At 35.9% G+C, this 18311-nt stretch overlaps 1 protein-coding gene across 1 annotated transcript in view; it reads right to left on the bottom strand.

Annotated features, from left to right (window-relative positions):
• The window catches only part of npr1a (natriuretic peptide receptor 1a), a 123445-nt gene that overhangs the window by 70631 nt on the left and 34503 nt on the right, over positions 1-18311 (bottom strand). Inside the window, exons 3-4 of the mRNA XM_052584333.1 lie at positions 13803-13990; positions 8666-8779 (exon numbers count right to left, since the gene is read on the bottom strand). Of these exons, the coding sequence (XP_052440293.1) occupies positions 8666-8779; positions 13803-13990 (302 nt within the window). The remainder of the gene's footprint in view (positions 1-8665; positions 8780-13802; positions 13991-18311) is intronic.

Genomic DNA, 18311 nt, shown 5'->3' with positions numbered 1-18311 from the left:
TTGGGGCCTGGAGAAGTTTTGTCATGCCCTTGCATTTGTGCATTTTTCAGTTGGTTTTACTCATCTAAATGGCTAAAGTCTAATATCACTGTAATCAGCACAAACCTGGCTATAATAATATGTGAGCAGCATGTATGTACATTAGGGCTGTCACTTTTCTGAAAAAAATAATTTTCAATTTTTAAGACATAATTGTTCATTGAATCGATTGTAAAATTGATTTTCCATGTAAAAAAAAAAGACGTTTCCTTTTTCAATGTCAAATAACGGACGAACGTAAAGAGAGCGCTGGAAATGCACAAGTATATTTCTTATTTATTGGCATGAAGTTTCGTGCAGAATAACAAACCGCAACAGGAGTGCAACATTCTCAAAAAAATATATGCAGAGGGGACGGCTGCCATAACAAAAGAAAAACATCACTGCAGGCTTCAAGCCGGCTGCATTTATGATTTAGGCAATTCAAAAATCTCCAAGATTATTTTAAATAATGATTCAATCCATTTCAAACAACTGTTCAAATAATGAAACTTTAAATGGACTTGAGAACAGGCCATGTGTGTTTTTTATTGAACATAACCAACACTAGGCAGGCATAATTAAAGGCTATAGGGCCATTACAAATTTATTGGACAGGAAAACAAGTCGATCAACATTTTCGGGGTCCCGAGCAGAGCGTTTTTTTATTCCCTATATGTCCAGCTGTTAAGAAGACGCGCTCCGATTGCACTGATGTCCCAGGGACACTCAGGTACACCTGCGCAAGGTGGGGTATTACTGCCAAAAGCCGGTCGCTGTCAGCTTGCAATGGTCCTTTTCATAACTCAGAATCTCCTGTAACTAGACGCGCGATTGAGGCGAATTCGAGTCTACTGTGCCACGAGACCTCCAGATGCATGTAAATGCGTCTTTACATTGACTTAACATTGAAATAATTTGCGCCAGACGCTCTATTCGCGTTTGGTGTGAACGCAGCATAAGAGGTCGCTTTCGACGTTACTGGGTCTTATAGGCGCGTAAAATTGCTGGTATTTTCTGTCTAGCTTTCACAACGCATAATGCACTTTCAGATTCTTTATTTTCTTTTTCTGCTTGTTTGTGAGTTTTGTTAGATCTATATTTTTTAATTGTTTAATTATTTTAATTAATAGTGTACATATTTGGTTAAAATCGATTCCCTATTTTCATTTTCGAAACTTTTTTTGGTTGGTCCGATCGATTGTGCAATCGATTTTCAAACTAAAAGTGACAGCCCTAATGTACATGATTGTGTTTTTGAGAAAAAAAAATTGTATGCGTGGTTAGTGAAATCTAAAAATGTTAAAACACTTGAATAAGGCAAAAAAAAAACACATAAAGAACAATGGTTCCCGGGACTTTTGATAGATCTCAGTGCTGCGTTTGTCACTGTTGATCATAACATACTACTAGAGAGACTGGAAAACTGGGTTGGGCTTTCTGAGATGGTACTGAAATGGTTCAGATCATACTTAGAAGGGAGAGGCTATTATGTGAGTCTAGGAGAACATAAGTCTAAGTGGATGTCCATGACATGCGGAGTCCCACAAGGGTCAATTCTTGCACCGCTCTTGTTTAGCATGCTTCCACTATGTCAAATAATGAGAAAGAACCAAATTGCCTACCACAGCTATGCTGATGATACCCAGCCTTACCTAGCCTTATCTCCAAATGACTACAGCCCAGTTGACTCCCTCTGCCAATGCATTGATGAAATTAATAGTTGGATGTGCCAGAACTTTCTTCAGTTAAACAAGGAAAAAACTGAAGTCATTGCATTTGGAAACAAAGATGAAGTGTTCAAGGTGAATGCATACCTTGACTCTAGGGGTCAAACAACTAAAAATAAAGTCAGGAATCTTGGTGTGATTCTGGAAACAGACCTCAGTTTCAGTAAACATGTCAAAGCAGTAACTAAATCAGCATACTATCATTTAAAAAACATTGCAAGAATTAGATGTTTTGTTTCCAGTCAAGACTTGGAGAAACTTGTTCATGCCTTCATCACCAGCAGGGTGGACTATTGTAATGGGCTCCTCACTGGCCTTCCCAAAAAGACCATTAGACAGCTGCAGCTCATCCAGAACGCTGCTGCCAGGATTCTGACTAGAACCAGAAAATCTGAGCATATCACACCAGTCCTCAGGTCCTTACACTGGCTTCCAGTTACATTTAGGATTGATTTTAAAGTACTTTTACTAGGTATATAAGTCTCTAAATGACCTAGGACCGAAATATATTGCAGATATGTTCACTGAATATAAACCTAACAGAGCTCTCAGGTCACTAGGATCAAGTCAGTTAGAAATACCAAGGGTTCACAAAAAACAAGGGGAGTCTGCCTTTAGTTACTATGGTGCCCGCAGTTGGAATCAGCTTCCAGAAGAGATCAGATGTGCTAAAACACTAGTCACATTTAAATCTAGACTCAAAACGCATCTTTTTAGCTGTGCATTTATTGAATGAGCACTGTGCAATGTCCGAACTGATTGCACTATATTTTCACTGTTTTATTTTATTTTATTTTTTTATGTAAAATCATTAAAAGTTTTAAAATTGCTTGTTTTATTTTTGTTATTATTTTTCTTCATGATTATTTTACTTTCTTTTATGTAAAGCACTTTGAATTACCATTGTGTACGAAATGTGCTATATAAATAAACTTGCCTTACAGTTCATTTTAATGACGTGTTTGTAAATGAAGATCAGCGCAGACAAAGGCTGCAGACAGCGCACCTTGTTTGTTTTCTTTATTTTCTAAGTGCACAAAGTTTTGTTGTTATTATGTCTATATACAAAAAAAGTAAACCCTTTACAGATTCGATTGATGTATTGCTCTTATCTGTACGATCAAAACTGAAAGTGTAATTTAAGTTCATTTCGGGGTTATCAGGAGAAAATGACTCATAACTCGTAAACACGTTAATCGACTCCAGAGGGTTAAGTTAGATATGGCTCAAGTCCCTCCTTTTATGTGACTATGGAATGTTTTGCATGTTTTATCAGTATCTGACTGCATACTTAGGGTTATAAGTAATATTAGCCTTAACAACAACTACTAATGACACCATTTATCACAAACAACAGGACATGTAATTTGTTCATTATCCATAACTCCTATTTCAACCATGTCTGTAACCTCTGATGAATGTCTGCACTTGTTGTTCCCACCATTAGATGCCTCTACATGTGAAAGCTCATTGTAGATTAAATCCCCTAAAAAGGAAGCAACTTTTGCCACACCTCTCTCCATTTGTCTTATTTTTGTCATTTACATTACAGTGACATGGGCCGACCAATCATAGAGTAATGCCTAACAAATCTTTGGGCTAAAAAGAGTATTTATGGAGAAATTAGGACTTCCATGGTGAAATGGGAAAGGGAAACTTGAGATACTCTGAAGAAGTGCATAGTTCAAGTACAAGGAAATAGAAAGAGAGAGCAAAAGACTGATAGTGATAGAGAGAGAATGTGTTTCGGCTGTAATAATTTGATGGCAGTGAAAAGAACAACTAATTGGAGAGACAGACGTGTGAGCTGCAGGCAGAGGGAACCTTCCAAATGAGCTCATACCCTGGAGAAATGGATGGATGCATCAGGCTAACAGACTAGAACAACAGATGACAGAACAGCAAGAAGAGTTGCAGGCACCTTGTTAGACCCTCAGAAAATAATTTGACAGTGCACAGAGCATACGGCATATCTCATCTAATAGTTATCTATGGAAACACAGCTGCAACTCTTTCCAGGCACTGCTAATAAATTTTGGGTTGACAGACTTCACAGAAAATCATGTAGTATATAATAGGCATTTTTTAAGATTCATACTGCGATTTCATCCAGTTCAGGAGATCAAACATGTTTGATATTTTGATCTTTTTTATTGTTTTTATTTGCCATGTGTGTTCTAGCAACAAGGCACGTGTTTCTTCTAAATTATGAATGTGTGTGATCAATCATTAATTATAATATGCCCAGTTTTTCCTCTATAGCGATTTGTAGCGAAGTGTAAAATGCCCAGTGTTATAAAATCTTTTCAGATTTTAATAGTATAGTGTATTCCAACTTTTAGTTTTAATAGTGTTTTTAACATTTAATAAAATTTTTACCATAGATATGAATGCACAACATTAAAAAATGATGCTTGTAGCTTTTGTAAAATTAAAAATGAAACAACTAAAATGATATGGCATCATAACGAAGACAAACTATATATTTATACATTAAATTTTGGAGGGGAATTTGGATGGCGTCATGTTAGGACATAATGATGTGTGCCATTAATCAATCTATGCAATATAACATGTAAAACAGAAACATGAAAGGATTCTAAAAGCAACTCATGTAAGCACCATAATCATAACACTGTCTTATTTAGAATAAGGTAAACAATTAGATTACTTATGTCGATGTAAAGTAGTCATTGTGTCTACATGAATCTCATTAATCGCACATCAATTTTGGCTGAGAAATGACCCCATAAAAAGTAATTTAACGTCACTATTATGTTAAATGAGAAAAGAATTGACATCACAAAATGCAGCTTTAGAAAGAAATATTTTGATCCAACATTTCATAATGATAAAAATTGGTATTAAAGTTTATTTATTAATGTTGTTTATAATAACCGTGTGACGCGTTTGGAGCAAAAGCGCGGTATTCGCCTCAGTTGTGTCCTTCGTCCAAATTGAAAAATTTCAACTCATGTGGAAAATTCAACACAAGTTGTCACGCATGCCAATCAACGAAGAGTACATTGACAACTTCGGTTGTATCAGAAAATGGAGGAGATTAATATATAATTTTATTCATGCTAGTGACACAAAAAACACCTGCCAAGTAATCTAGAGCAATAACGGGATGCAGATAAAAACATTGTGTAATGCTCCCCTTCATTTTTTGATACAACTAGACATGTCAAACCGGAAGTGTCTTTGCTGATTGATTGCTCATGTTAATTTTCTGCTTGAGTTGACATTTTTTAACTTGTGTGAAAGACACGATTGAGGCATATGGCACCAAATTCACATTATTTGCATTGCCGCGTGACAATTTGTGTTGAATATGTATGTAATCTAGTCAGTGTGTACAGGTCTGTGTACTAAAGGTCTGGTTGGGGAGGGGTGCATTAAATGCATTGATCATATTTAATTATTTAATCATTTGCACCAAATTAATGTTTTAAATGAATAGCCCTACTTAAAATATTTGGACGCATTTGAGATTGCATGGAAAATAGCAGCTTGAGCTTTTTGCTTAAGTTCTCTTTTTGTGTACCATGGAATGAAGTCATGAGTTTTAGACGAAAGGATGAAAAAAATCATATAAATAATAATAAATAATTATAGTATGAAAAATAAATCAATAAATACATGCTTAGATGAATTAGCCCTACTGTAAATAACACACAAACCCAAACAATGATCCAAAGAACCTAGTATGCAGCATGAAACTACTTGGTGAATCTTCAGAGAATCATTTAAAGAACTCAAGAGCCCTAAACACCTAAAAGAAGATATATATATATATATATATATATATATATATATATGTTTTTTTTTTTTTTTTTTTTTAAATCTAAGGTGCTAGAAAGAACCCATATTTCTAAGAGATCAAGGGAAGCAGAAAATCCCACAGCCAACAGCGAAGAAATGGATCTGGCAAGTACCCCCATCATTACAAGAGATCAAATCAGAACCAATTCCTCTAGAAGGTCATTAGTGGGTGCGTTGTATAAAACACTCAATAACTTGTAGTTCAGCTTCAGAGGATGGGTGGGCAGGAAGCTCATTCAGGGCACACATCTTTACCAGCCCTGAGCTGATCAGACTCTTGTGTGTTAACAGACTCTGGTGTGGTGACAGACTCGCACAAGGAGACCTGCAGCTAAGGGTAATTACCACTCTTCCCCACTGTCAGTGAAAGGTCACTCATCCTGCACACATGCACTGTTTTTTTTTCTGGCGAGTGCCGGGTGACATTTACTGTCAGAGCACAAACAAGCAGAGTGAGCAACTTCAATCATCTCTGACTAATAACCACCATCTCAGTCATTTCAGTTCCAGGGGGCCAGTTTCCCTTTCTACCCCAAAACCTCTGGAGAACCTAAATATTAAGCTTTTTTGTTGGTTGTAATCTTCTGTTATTGGATATTGTGCAACAATTAAAAACACAAAGCAGTGAATTCATTAAATTATTGCACAACTTTGACATGCAAAAGATTTAATTTAAACAAATATACTCATTAACACCATAGTCCATTTTAGCCAGGTTCAACACATGCAATTATTATTTCATCACAAAAACGTAAATAAATAATCACCCAGCTCTTTGGATATATAAGTAGGTAAAACTTTATCCGCATATCCTCATATAGGGCCAGTTTTACTTAACAGGACAAATTAGCATGAGAGCGCAATTCCAAAAACAGCGCAGATGGGCATGGAAATTTCTCCAGGTGATGTACTAACAAAACAATGCACAAATTAAAGAACAGAGACACAACATCTCATTTACATATCAACCAACGCAATATACCAAGCACAACGCAAATTAGAGCAGTCGCAAATCAAGAATAAAAAAAAAATAAAGAAGCCATAGTACATTCAAATGAAATGGAGACCAAAGAATTAAGGGCTGCATGAAGTTTTGATAGGGCTGGTATTGCTTTTCTCCTAGTTGAGGGTTCCAAGTAATCTTTTATTACCTGAAGAAAATTAAAAATAACATGGCTTGGTAAACGATATGTTCGAATAATGTGTTCTTCTGGCATTCCAAATAAATGAATACGTGTGGAAAAAAATCTCCCTTCTACCACACGCTCTCTATTCTCTGTGGTGCCTCCTCCTAGCAACAAAAATTGCAGCCACTTCAAGCGAAAAATTGTTTAAGACATGTTTTTTGGGGTGTTAAACAATAGCAGTAATACCAGTAAATTGGTCAGCACAATGTTAGTAAATCACGCTGCCTGATTTTTGCATCTGAAAGGGAAACTATAAATGCATATCCATAATTTGAGTCACAAAAATAACTGTCCACAGCTTTTTACCAGTAATTATTCACTGTGCATCTTTAGTAAATCTTGACAGTACTATTTTAAAGCCAAAAGAATGGTTTGCGCTGGTGCAAGCTGTTAATAAAACTGGCCCATAAGGTTATATTATCTCGAAAATCTTACCTGCTTAATTGCTTTTCATCTGATGTTAAATATATCATGGTCAATTCTAATCTGCGAAATATTACATCATGCATCATCAGCAGCAGCATCAGCAGCAATCATTTTTAATCTGTAATAGGATGACCACATGTCCTCTTTTACCTGGAAAAAAATCCAGGCTGGGATTTCTAAATTGATTGAAATTTCCAGTGTTTGGCTTTGTTTTACTGTTGTTTTCATACTGGCTTAAGGTAATAAAAAGTAGTTTGAACAATAATGAGCAGGCGTTGTATATAATTAACCAATTATGGTGTATGACAAGGTGGCATCTACAGAGAATGTTCAAAGCAAATACACACATACACACACACACACACACACACACACACACACACACACACACACACACACACATATATATATATATATATATATATATATATATATATATATATATACAGTATATAATGTATGAGGATTGTAGATTGTGTGTCAATAGCAAAACATAGCCAAAACCTTCACATTTTTGGCAATTTAGAAATCCTGGCCAGGACATGTCAGGTCAAAGGACGACATACTTTGTACTTTTTTGTGACAATGTCTCATCAGACATATATGCATAATGGACAATTTTGGATTCAACCACTTTTTTCCTTGGCTCCTGCTGGTACTCTGACTGTTTGTGTTTGGCACGTGAAGTTGCAGCTTATATTGTCAGTCTGTGGTGTGAAAGCTGTGGGTCATTGCAGTTTGTTTCATCACTCCAGCAGGGATGCTTGTTTGGACATATATCTTCCCACTCATTCTTATTAAGTTCGGACCAGTGGATCACACGCATGCTGATGCATGTTATCAGTCTCACTACTTTTGGTGTTTAAAAAATAAATTCAGGTGTCTGGAGTTTGCTGCATCTTTTAAAACCTAGCACTCAAAGCGAGCTTGTATGCCGAGCAATTGCCCAGTGCAAATTGCAATCAACACTAATGTTGTAAGTCTGTGCCTTTATCTGATTTACATAATTACTTTAGTGAATTGGGTGCTAAAACAATATTATAAACACATGCAAGTAAACAATCAGCTATCAGCAGGCGCAATTCATTCTTATTGTCTAAACCTTAATTCTTAATTCTTCATGAGAAACATCCCACTGGGGAACAGTTAGTGTGCAGCTGTAATCTATTAAGATGGGGAGAAATGCACAACGTCAGGAGAAGCCAGAGAAACCATTCTCATTCTTGTTTAAGCTTCAAAGTCACCGGAGTCTTATGTGTGCACTGGATTGATATTCATTCAACATGGGAACTGCGTGGTTACAAAAACTCATCAGGAATTAATTTCAGAACAGAAATCTCATTCCAGTGGTATGATCTCAAGAGACGGGTCTCAAAAGTTTTACAACCAGTGCAAGACTTTACTGCTTTTATTTTATATTTGTAAAAAAAAAATTGTCAGTTAATAGCATTGTTTTGAAGCAGATTAATGAACTCTTACCGGAGAATCTTCCACACTGAAGTTAAACATGTCCATGGCATCTGTCTTCAGTTTGGACACAAAGTCCTTGTACTCGGGGTTTTGGGGCTCTCTGTAGGTCAGGATCTTCACGCTCTGTGAGGATTCAACACAAATGCACATTTTGAGTTGGATAATGTACAAGACAAAAAGTGCTCATTCATTCACAATGGTTAGGATACACACCTATGAATCACAGAACATTTCAACTACTCCAATCAACACATCAGCTCAAGGACAGATGCATGAAGCGGTGAAGTTTGCATAGTCTTTATTGACTATATTTCTATAAATTGATGTTCTTTTGTGCTGTTCAAACCTGTAAAGCCTGACATATGAAATAGTAATCAGAAAAATGTATTTTTTTAATGGAACCATTTATTTAAAAAGTGTGTTTTTTCTTGAGTGTAATGTTTGATACATCAGGCTTTTATGACTCATATAGTATGATGTATTGAGAATATGGAGTTCATACTCAAGAAAAAAAAACATTCTACATTCTATTCAGAGATCAAAACTGAGCAAAAATATGCAATTTAGTGGTATTTGTAGGCTTTTCAGTAAAGTTTGGTCAATATGATGATCTAAGAGACTGGAGAAATGTGTGTATCACATATGATACAATAGACTTTGTAGGGTTAAAGATATATGGTACTAGCAAGAGGAAACCTTCACCACAAGAGACAACAGCACGTGTATGCTTATATGTGTGTGTGTGTGTGTGTGTGTGTGTGTGTGTATGTGTGTACTTGTTTTTCTATTCTGGTGGGGACTCAAACCTGAATACACACAGACTCATGGGGACTCGTGTCACGGTGGGGACCTAAATTGAGGTCCCCACGGGTAAACGAGCTAATAAATTACACAGAATGAAGTTTCTTGAAAATCTAAAAATGCAGAATGTTTCCTGTGAGGGTTAGGTTTAGGGGTAGGGTTGGTGTAGGGTGATAGAAAATACGGTCTGTACAGTATAAAAACCATTACACCTATGGAGAGTCCCCAGAAGGATAGCTGACCAGACATGGAGTGTGTGTGTGTGTGTGTGTGTGTCAGTGTCTAACAAATCCAATTTTCCCAATTATGTCCAGTGTAGAGGACAACAAACAGGACAGCAAGCACCAATGAATATTCAATTATTTCAAATAGTTATTGTATATCAAAAAGCACTTTCCTACGTAGTGCTTTTTCTTTCAGCTTGTTTGGAAATCGGCTTTTAAATTAAAAAAGGTGGCACACAAACGAACAACAGCTCCCAAAGCCTGTAGCATCTGTTTTCACTCTTTCATGGTCCCCTCCTCTGAGAAAATGTTTTTATGTCATCCGTTGATGTCCAGTTTCACAATAATTCCAACAGTTGTGCCAGAATTTAACCTCCAACTATTTTCTTTTGCATCTGTGCCAGAAACTGCCAAATTACAACAATCTGAGTGAAAAGGCTATTGTCTAAACATTTGGAAGCATGCATTCTTAAATCTTTAAACTCAGAAAAAGCCACCATAGTGTTTCACTTTGTATCTATCCTGTGAAGATTTTTGTAAAACAGGTTATGATTCATGTGAAGTTGACAGGGATAATGGGAGCTGAAGCTGATAAAAACAGTGCGTCTGAAAGAATTTCTGTTGCACAGCAGGACAAAATAGGCAAGCAACAATAGAAAACATTACAGTGAGGTAAATACATGTATGATTTTCAGCAACAGCTTTTAAAAAGATTTACGAACAACTTGATGTACAAACAATTTTCTCTCAGAAATTGCTAGTAAAACTAACAATGTGAAATTCTGAAGAAGTTTTTTCCATCTTCTTTTTCGTTTTATTTACAACTTTCAACAAATGTGAATCTTTGTATGCTACTCACATATAATTGACAGCTTTACTCTATAAAAAAAAATACAAAAATGCACTAGAAACAATTCCAACAGTGAACTAGAAAATTAAACAAAAAAATAAAAATAAATGAATATATACAGTGGGGATCGAAAGTTTGGGCACCCCTTGCAGAATCTGTGAAAATATGAGTAATTTTCAAAAAATAAGAGAGATTATACTAAATGCATGTTATTTTTTATTTAGTACTGTCCTGAGTAGGATATTGTACATAAAATATTTTAACATTTATTTCACAAGACAAAAAAAATGCTGAAATTATTAAAATAACCCCACTCAAAAGTTTGGAAACCCTTGGTTCTTAGTACTGTGTGTGGTCACCTGATGATCCTCGACTGTCTTTCTGTTTTGTGATGGTTGTGCATGAGTCCCTTGTTTGTTCTGAACAGTTAAACTGAGCAGCGTTCTTCAGAAAAATCTTTAAGGTCCTGCAGATTCTTCAGTTTTCCAGCATTTTTGCATATTTGAACCCTTTCAAGCAGTGACTTTATGATTTTGAGATACATCTTATCACACTGAGGACATTTGAGGGACTCAAACACAACTATTTAAAAAGATTCAAACATTCACTGATGCTCCAGAAGGAAACAAGATGCATTATTTCACTGGGGGTGAAAACTTTTGGAATTTGAAGATTAAGGTAAATTTTACTTAATTTGTGTACCGGGAAACATACAAGTATCTTCTGTTGCTTACGAAGGGCAGAACTAAATGGAAAAAAATTATATTTCAACAATATAAGACAAATTTGGCCATCTTCATCGTGTTCAAAAGTTTTCACCCCCAGTGAAATAATGCATCTTGTTTCCTTCTGGAGCATCAGTGAATGTTTGAATCTTTTTAAATAGTTGTGTTTGAGTCCCTCAAATGTCCTCAGTCTGAAAAGATGTATCTCAAAATCATACAGTCACTGCTGGAAAGGGTTCAAATATGTAAAGATGCTGGAAAACTGAAGAATCTGCAGGACCTTAAAGATTTTTCTGAAGAACGCTGCTCAGTTTAACTGTTCAGAACAAACAAGGGACTCATGCACAACCATCACAAAACAGAAAGACAGTCGAGGATCATCAGGTAACAGCACACAGTATTAAGAACCAAGGGTTTCCAAACTTTTGAGTAGGGTTATTTTAATAATTTCAGCATTTTTTTTGTCTTGTGGACTAAATGTTAATATCTTTTATGCACAATATCTTACTCAGGACAGTACTAAATAAAAAATAACATGCATTAAGTATGATCTCTCTTATTTAAATTACTCATATTTTCACAGATTCTGCAAGGGGTGCCCAAACTTTCGATCCCCACTGTATATATATATATATATATATATATATATATATATATATATATAAAACGACTTTTAGCTTTTGCAGCTAATATACTCCAGAAGTCTTCAGATGGTCTTCTCATAAACAACTGTATAAGATGTTTGACTCATTCTTGAAAGAGAAAATAAATTAATAAATACATTTGGATGGGACTTGGGGTGATTAAAGATTACAAGACCACATTAATAATAAAATAAAAGATGTGCATGGATAAATCATATAAAATAAAGGCTGCAATATTCCATAAAAAATTTGAAAATTGTGAATTTAGATTGCATGGTGACTTTAAAGCTACTGTCTGCCTTAACAGAAACAAAATGAACAAAATGAATCTTTCTCATGACTGGCTAACTGCTTGATGAGCATGTTTGCTTTGCACTGCAGTCTTTGGCTTTTATTACATAAATGTCCAAACACATGACAGTCATCTCTGATGCAAACAGTTGATGAAATCATTTGCTCTACCAACTGTTAGCTGTATCATGAGCCTAATGGAATGATTCCTGTCTGTGGGTAAGTAAATGTCAGCTCACCACAGCTGTTAGTTAATGCCAGTGAATGTAAATAGACCCTCTGCGAGTCTGTGTGAGAACTCATTATAACGCAGTACCTAGTCCTGTCAGTCACAACACATCTCTTTTCGGATTAAAGGCATCCGTTTTCAGGATTTTCCGACCATATTATCCTCCACAAGGTGAAAGTCTTTAGTTTGATTGCACATAAAAGTAATAACAGCCCTCTTTATCAAGCTGTATGATATGAAGCAAGGATAAGCAAGCTGAAAATCTAAAATAATTTTATATATGCATTCCTGAATCTTCTGTGACTAAATTGACAAACCTTCAGTTTCATAGCTAACTTTTATGTTATCATCTTTCTATTTTAAAGCAGTACTCACACACACATTTCAACCAGATACCATCAGCGACATTAACTGCTCCAAAAATATGTTCTAACGGATTCAGATAGCTAACAGAAATATGTTCAATATGGTCTCGTTCCAGCCTAAATAAACATTTAGAAAGTTCATTTTCAGGAGCAGTAGGGGGTGACGTTTGGCAGTGAGCCGGATGAAGACATGCAGCCGTGCGACAGCCTTCACTAGCATCTCCAGAGCTGTCATTTTCCGAATATTTCTCTACGACTTTGAGCCAAACGCAACACTGTCTGATTCTATCTGAAAAGGGGAAACAGCTGCAGCTGGCTGCTAATCACATCAACAAAGATCTGCACAAATATGTTTTCACTGTGAATATGCCTATGCAGTTCCCTCAGAAAGCTGTGGAGAGTGTCAGGCATTTTCATGGCTCGACATTTCCTGTGTGATGGTATACTAACTTATGGTATATCCATCCATCATCTTCCTACTACATACCTGCCTGTTTATTTATACTTTTGCCAGATTGCAAAATCAGAATTAACAGAGAAGCCCTGATTTGGGGGTTGGTACTTTTGATATCTGGCAACCACCTACATGAACGCTCGCATAGCAGAATCATGTCGGCAATATTTTTGTTTTCTTTTTTGACGAAAGTTTTTATTTTTAAAATACATTTTAGTCTTGTCTTGTATCATCAACGATATTGCATGTTGATATATTAACAGTTATCGTTTATTGACCTTATTGTCGTTTCATCATCGTCTAAATTTAATCATGGGGAAAAAAGCTCATCAACTAAAATTTTTCGTGATAGTTTTCATTAACATAATAAACACTACCATGCACTGATGTCAAGCATACAGTATGTTATTATATCATTACTGCACCAATGATGTGAAACGCTAATGTTTAAAGCACATTAAGTGAATAATCTATTCTTACTCAACTTACCTTTTTTCATAAACATGAGAAACTCATGACTCACGTCTCTAATTATCATACTACTACTGTTGACATAAACTCACTTGAAATGCCTTCTTGGCCGCATTGTCATCAGCATCTCCACGTGCCCATGGTTTAGCAGGGTGGCTCTGCAGGCTGTATCCGAAGAGATCAATGAAGAAGAAGGCGTACTCCTCCTGAGGAAAACCCAACCTCAAGAACTCCACCATCAGCTTGCGAAACGTGTCCCACTTGCAGCAGACATACACCACTGCAAACACAAGATAATGAAACTCAATTATCTGCTTTAAGGATAAAAAAAGAATTCAGTGCCGCTTTTTACTACTATGAAATGTGTCTTTAATCAATGAAATTCATATTCACATTTGACTAAACAACATGTTTTATTATTGTATATTATTTTATATTTCATGCAGTGTCTGAAGGTGAAAGAATGCTCTGTTTATACATTATTTCCACGTTTGGGGGCAAGTGTACATTTTAAAGGTCACAAATTGTACACCTTTCCAGAGTTTTATTTTAGGTTTTGATGTCCTTCGGAATATGTTCCACTAAAAAGCTTGTTATTTGCCAGTAAGTGAAAAATAAAAAAGACATTGAGAGATTGCCCAACACATTTATTTTTTCTAAACTGCTTGGAAGACGCTCCCTGGGAGAACTTGCGAACAGAAGGGTTTGGCCTATGATTGTGTCAAAATTAGGGGTGTAACAATTCACTCGTTTTATCGATGCATCGATTACAAACCCTGATGATGCAATGTATCGATCTCGAAACATGATCTTTCAATTATGAATCACCGATCTCGGACAGTAATCGATTTAAAATGCTACAAAGCAAATAAATCGCGATTTTAAAAGCGATTCAGTGCTTTCAAAATATATCCGTCCGTCTATGACGCAGCTGATGTGTGATCTCTCCCTAGGACTCATGGCCAGTAATGCTAAAGTGAAGTAGTTTTACTCTTTCTGTAGTTTGTCAATGGCTCTGTAGTTCGGCATGTTACCGACGTCATTACAAGTTGAAAGCTGTGTATTTATTGCATGGATGGAGCAGAAATGTAAGTGTCTAAAGCACTTAACGATGCTGATGAACCGAATGTACGAAGGAAACTGTTAAAACAATCACAGCATTAACAACAGCCTTGAAATAAGAGTGCAAGGTTTATCTGATAATCAGACACATAAAAGTTGCATGCCATAGCATTATTAAACTATCATCCAACAATGGACAAAAGTTGTTGTTTTTCTTCACTTCTTTAACCTGTCGATTCTCTAACCATAAAGGCTGCTGTGTAATTTGAATTTAGGGGAAGCATTTAAATAATCCTGTGAATGCACTTAAAGAATGCAGAATCAAACCGTTATAATCAAATAAAATGTAATTGTGTATTGAATCGAATTGAATCGTTCTAAACTTGCAAAAATTGTTCTTGAATCGAATCGAAAACCTATGAATCGTGACTCGATCCAGTCGCTGTCTGACAAAAGATTCAAAGCCCCAGTCAAAATAGTTTTAGGATCAACAGAAGATGTTGTTTCAAGAACATGTACTTGGATAAATCATGTTATGCAATGAACATCTGTCACAATAATTATACCAAGCGCTACATGTTCCAAGATTTACAGAATCAAAGACTTGTTTATTATTATTATTTTGCTAGTTTATAAATTGTAGGTCTTTCTGAAGCTATGAAGTGAGGATTTTTCGCAAGTGAACAAAAAAAAAGAGGGCAACAAGACACATTATTCTTTTAAAGCTGATTGTGTTTATTCCGCATTGCCGTCACTAAACAGACATCTCAAACATTCCTGTCTGCCATTGGTCGCACAAACAAATTCCTTTCCCAAACTCACACTACTAATTGAGACAATTTTGTTTGAAATACTCGGACAAAGTTTTAGAAAAGCCACTGAGCCTCAAGGCCATTCACACCAAGGATAATAATAACTATATATAATTATCGTTCAGATTCTATATGAATAGGGTAGTCCACAACATAACTATAATGATAACAACACACTGGAGTGACATCATTGGAATTCACTTTTATTAGCTGTCTATATAGTTGTCTCTGTATCTTATTCTGCGATAAAGTATTTTAACATTGAAGTTAACATTTAATTTTCACTGCTTTTATTCACCCTTTCAGAGAAGGATTTGAGGTTATCGCAGTGAATTGGATGGCAGGTAACATTTGAGTTGGTAGCAGTCACTGAAGCGCAGCATATGCCAGACATATGAAGCAGTGCAGTAAGGGAATCATGAGCTTCATGCTCCTAAATGCCAAAGAGGGGTCAGATCGCCACGGCAATTACCCACAGACCCGCTCCTAATGATGAGCTCGATGAGAAAGAGAGGTGAGGTGTTAATTACAACAGTACCTTTGATAAAACATAAAAAGGCACACATGGTCAGAATAGAATATTACTGAACTGGATAATGTGCATCCCATGTCTGTCAGTCTGTTGATCTGTCTAATCAAACAGATAGAAAGATTTTCTGATAGACAGAAAGACAGGACAGAATGATAGATAGAATGATCGACAGACAAATAGATAGAGCAATCAATAGATAGAGACAGACAGACACAAACAGACAGACAAAGCATAGCATAGACAGAACGACAAGCAGAACGAAAGATAGGATGACCGACAGATATACATAGCAAAGACAGACAGAATGATAGATAGAATTACAGACAGACCCAGTAGACAGAGCAACAAAATGAATGACATTCAGAATGACTGATAGAATGATAACCAGACAGACACACACAGAAAGAATGATAGACATCAGAGTGATAGATAGAATGACAGACAGACTGAATGAAAGAAAGAATGAGACTTACACACAGTTAAATGATAGAACAACAGTAAGTTGACAGAGAGACAGACAGTACTACAGACGGAGCAACAGACAGGTAGATAGAATGACAGACAGACAATAGATACTGGTGCTGGTCATATAATTAGAATATCATCAAAAAGTTGATTAATTTGACTAATTCCATTCAAAAGTGAAACTTGTATATTATATTCATTCATTACACACAGACTGATATGTTTCAAATGTTTATTTCTTTTAATTTTGATGATTATAACTGACAACTATGGAAAATCCCAAATTCAGTATCTCAGAAAATTAGAATATTGTGAAAAGGTTCAATATTGAAGACACCGTGTGCCACATTCTAATCAGCTAATCAACTCAAAACACCTGCAAAGGCCTTTAAATGGTCTCTCAGTCAAGTTCTGTAGGCTACACAATCATGGCAGTTGGAATTGACAGTTGTCCAAAAGATGACCATTGACACCTTGCACAAGGAGGGCAAGACAGTAAAGGTCATTGCAAAAGAGGCTGGCTGTTCACAGAGATCTGTGTCCAAGCACATTAATAGAGAGGCGAAGGGAAGGAAAAGACGTGGTAGAAAAAAAGTGTACAAGCAATAGGGATAACTGCACCCTGGAGAGGATTGTGAAACAAAACCCATTCAAAAATGTGGGGGAGATTCACAAAGAGTGGACTGCTGCTGAGTGGTCCAAAGTTATGTTCTCTGATGAAAGTAAATTTTGAGATAAGAGTATCAAAAGCCATCAATAGCCTTTAAAATAACTTAAAATGCATTATATATAAAAAAAAAAAACAATGAGGCAATAATGATTGGTTAATAATAATACTGTTAAAATGCATAATGTAGGCAAATACAAAATAAACAATTTACAGTATGTACATGTTATTAAAAATGCCTGCAAAGGGAGCCAAAGGCCATGTAACTGCGGCTGTTACACTCACAGGACAATCAAATCCTTGTTTAGGCTAATCACCAAACATTTAATTCAAATATTCACTTAATCTTTAATTTTTGGCCTCCTTTTTGCTATAGATGACACAGCCTTTATAATTTATTTGACAAAAACGTGCATATCACAACCCTTACAAAAATAAGCCATGGTTTTATCATAGTAAAACTGCTTAATTTCCTTTTGCATGATTTCTGAATTCTTGAGTCTATAAAATAAATTACATTCATAATAAAGTTATAGCCATAGGTAAATGTGGAGAGCTACAATTGTAATTTGTAAATAATACAATTTATTCATTTACTTTTTATTTGATTAAAGTTCTATTTTCACCCCTATAGTAGGTGTTTTTTTTCCATCATCATATTTGAGAAAGGAGGGCACAACAATATAATCCTGCTTAGGGCACCCATTTGGCCAGCAGCAGCCCTGATTCTGTTCTATCTATCTAGACCTATCACCTGTTGAAGTCTTTGAAATCCTCTGCAATCATGCAGTAATTTTATAAATGATCATGGAGCAACTCACCGTGACGGAAGATAAAGTGCCCTGTCTGTTGCTATGGCGTTCGGAAAAATAATGTGATACTCGAGACTGATTTATGTCCAAACTCATAGATGTCATAAAACATATTCACATGTCACAACAATAACAAAAAGTACTTATGTCTCTCAGGTGTGCAGCATCAGTGCTGCAGTGAGAGATTTACAGCAGGTGGGACTTAAATAGCAGTGACAGATGTGAGAGCGCTTGTTATTTTCGGATGAAAA

This window comes from Carassius gibelio, chromosome B19 (assembly GCF_023724105.1).
Source record: "Carassius gibelio isolate Cgi1373 ecotype wild population from Czech Republic chromosome B19, carGib1.2-hapl.c, whole genome shotgun sequence".
NCBI lineage: Eukaryota > Metazoa > Chordata > Actinopteri > Cypriniformes > Cyprinidae > Carassius > Carassius gibelio.
Note: the sequence above shows the minus strand (reverse complement) of the source record. Positions and strands in the feature narration are given on the sequence as shown.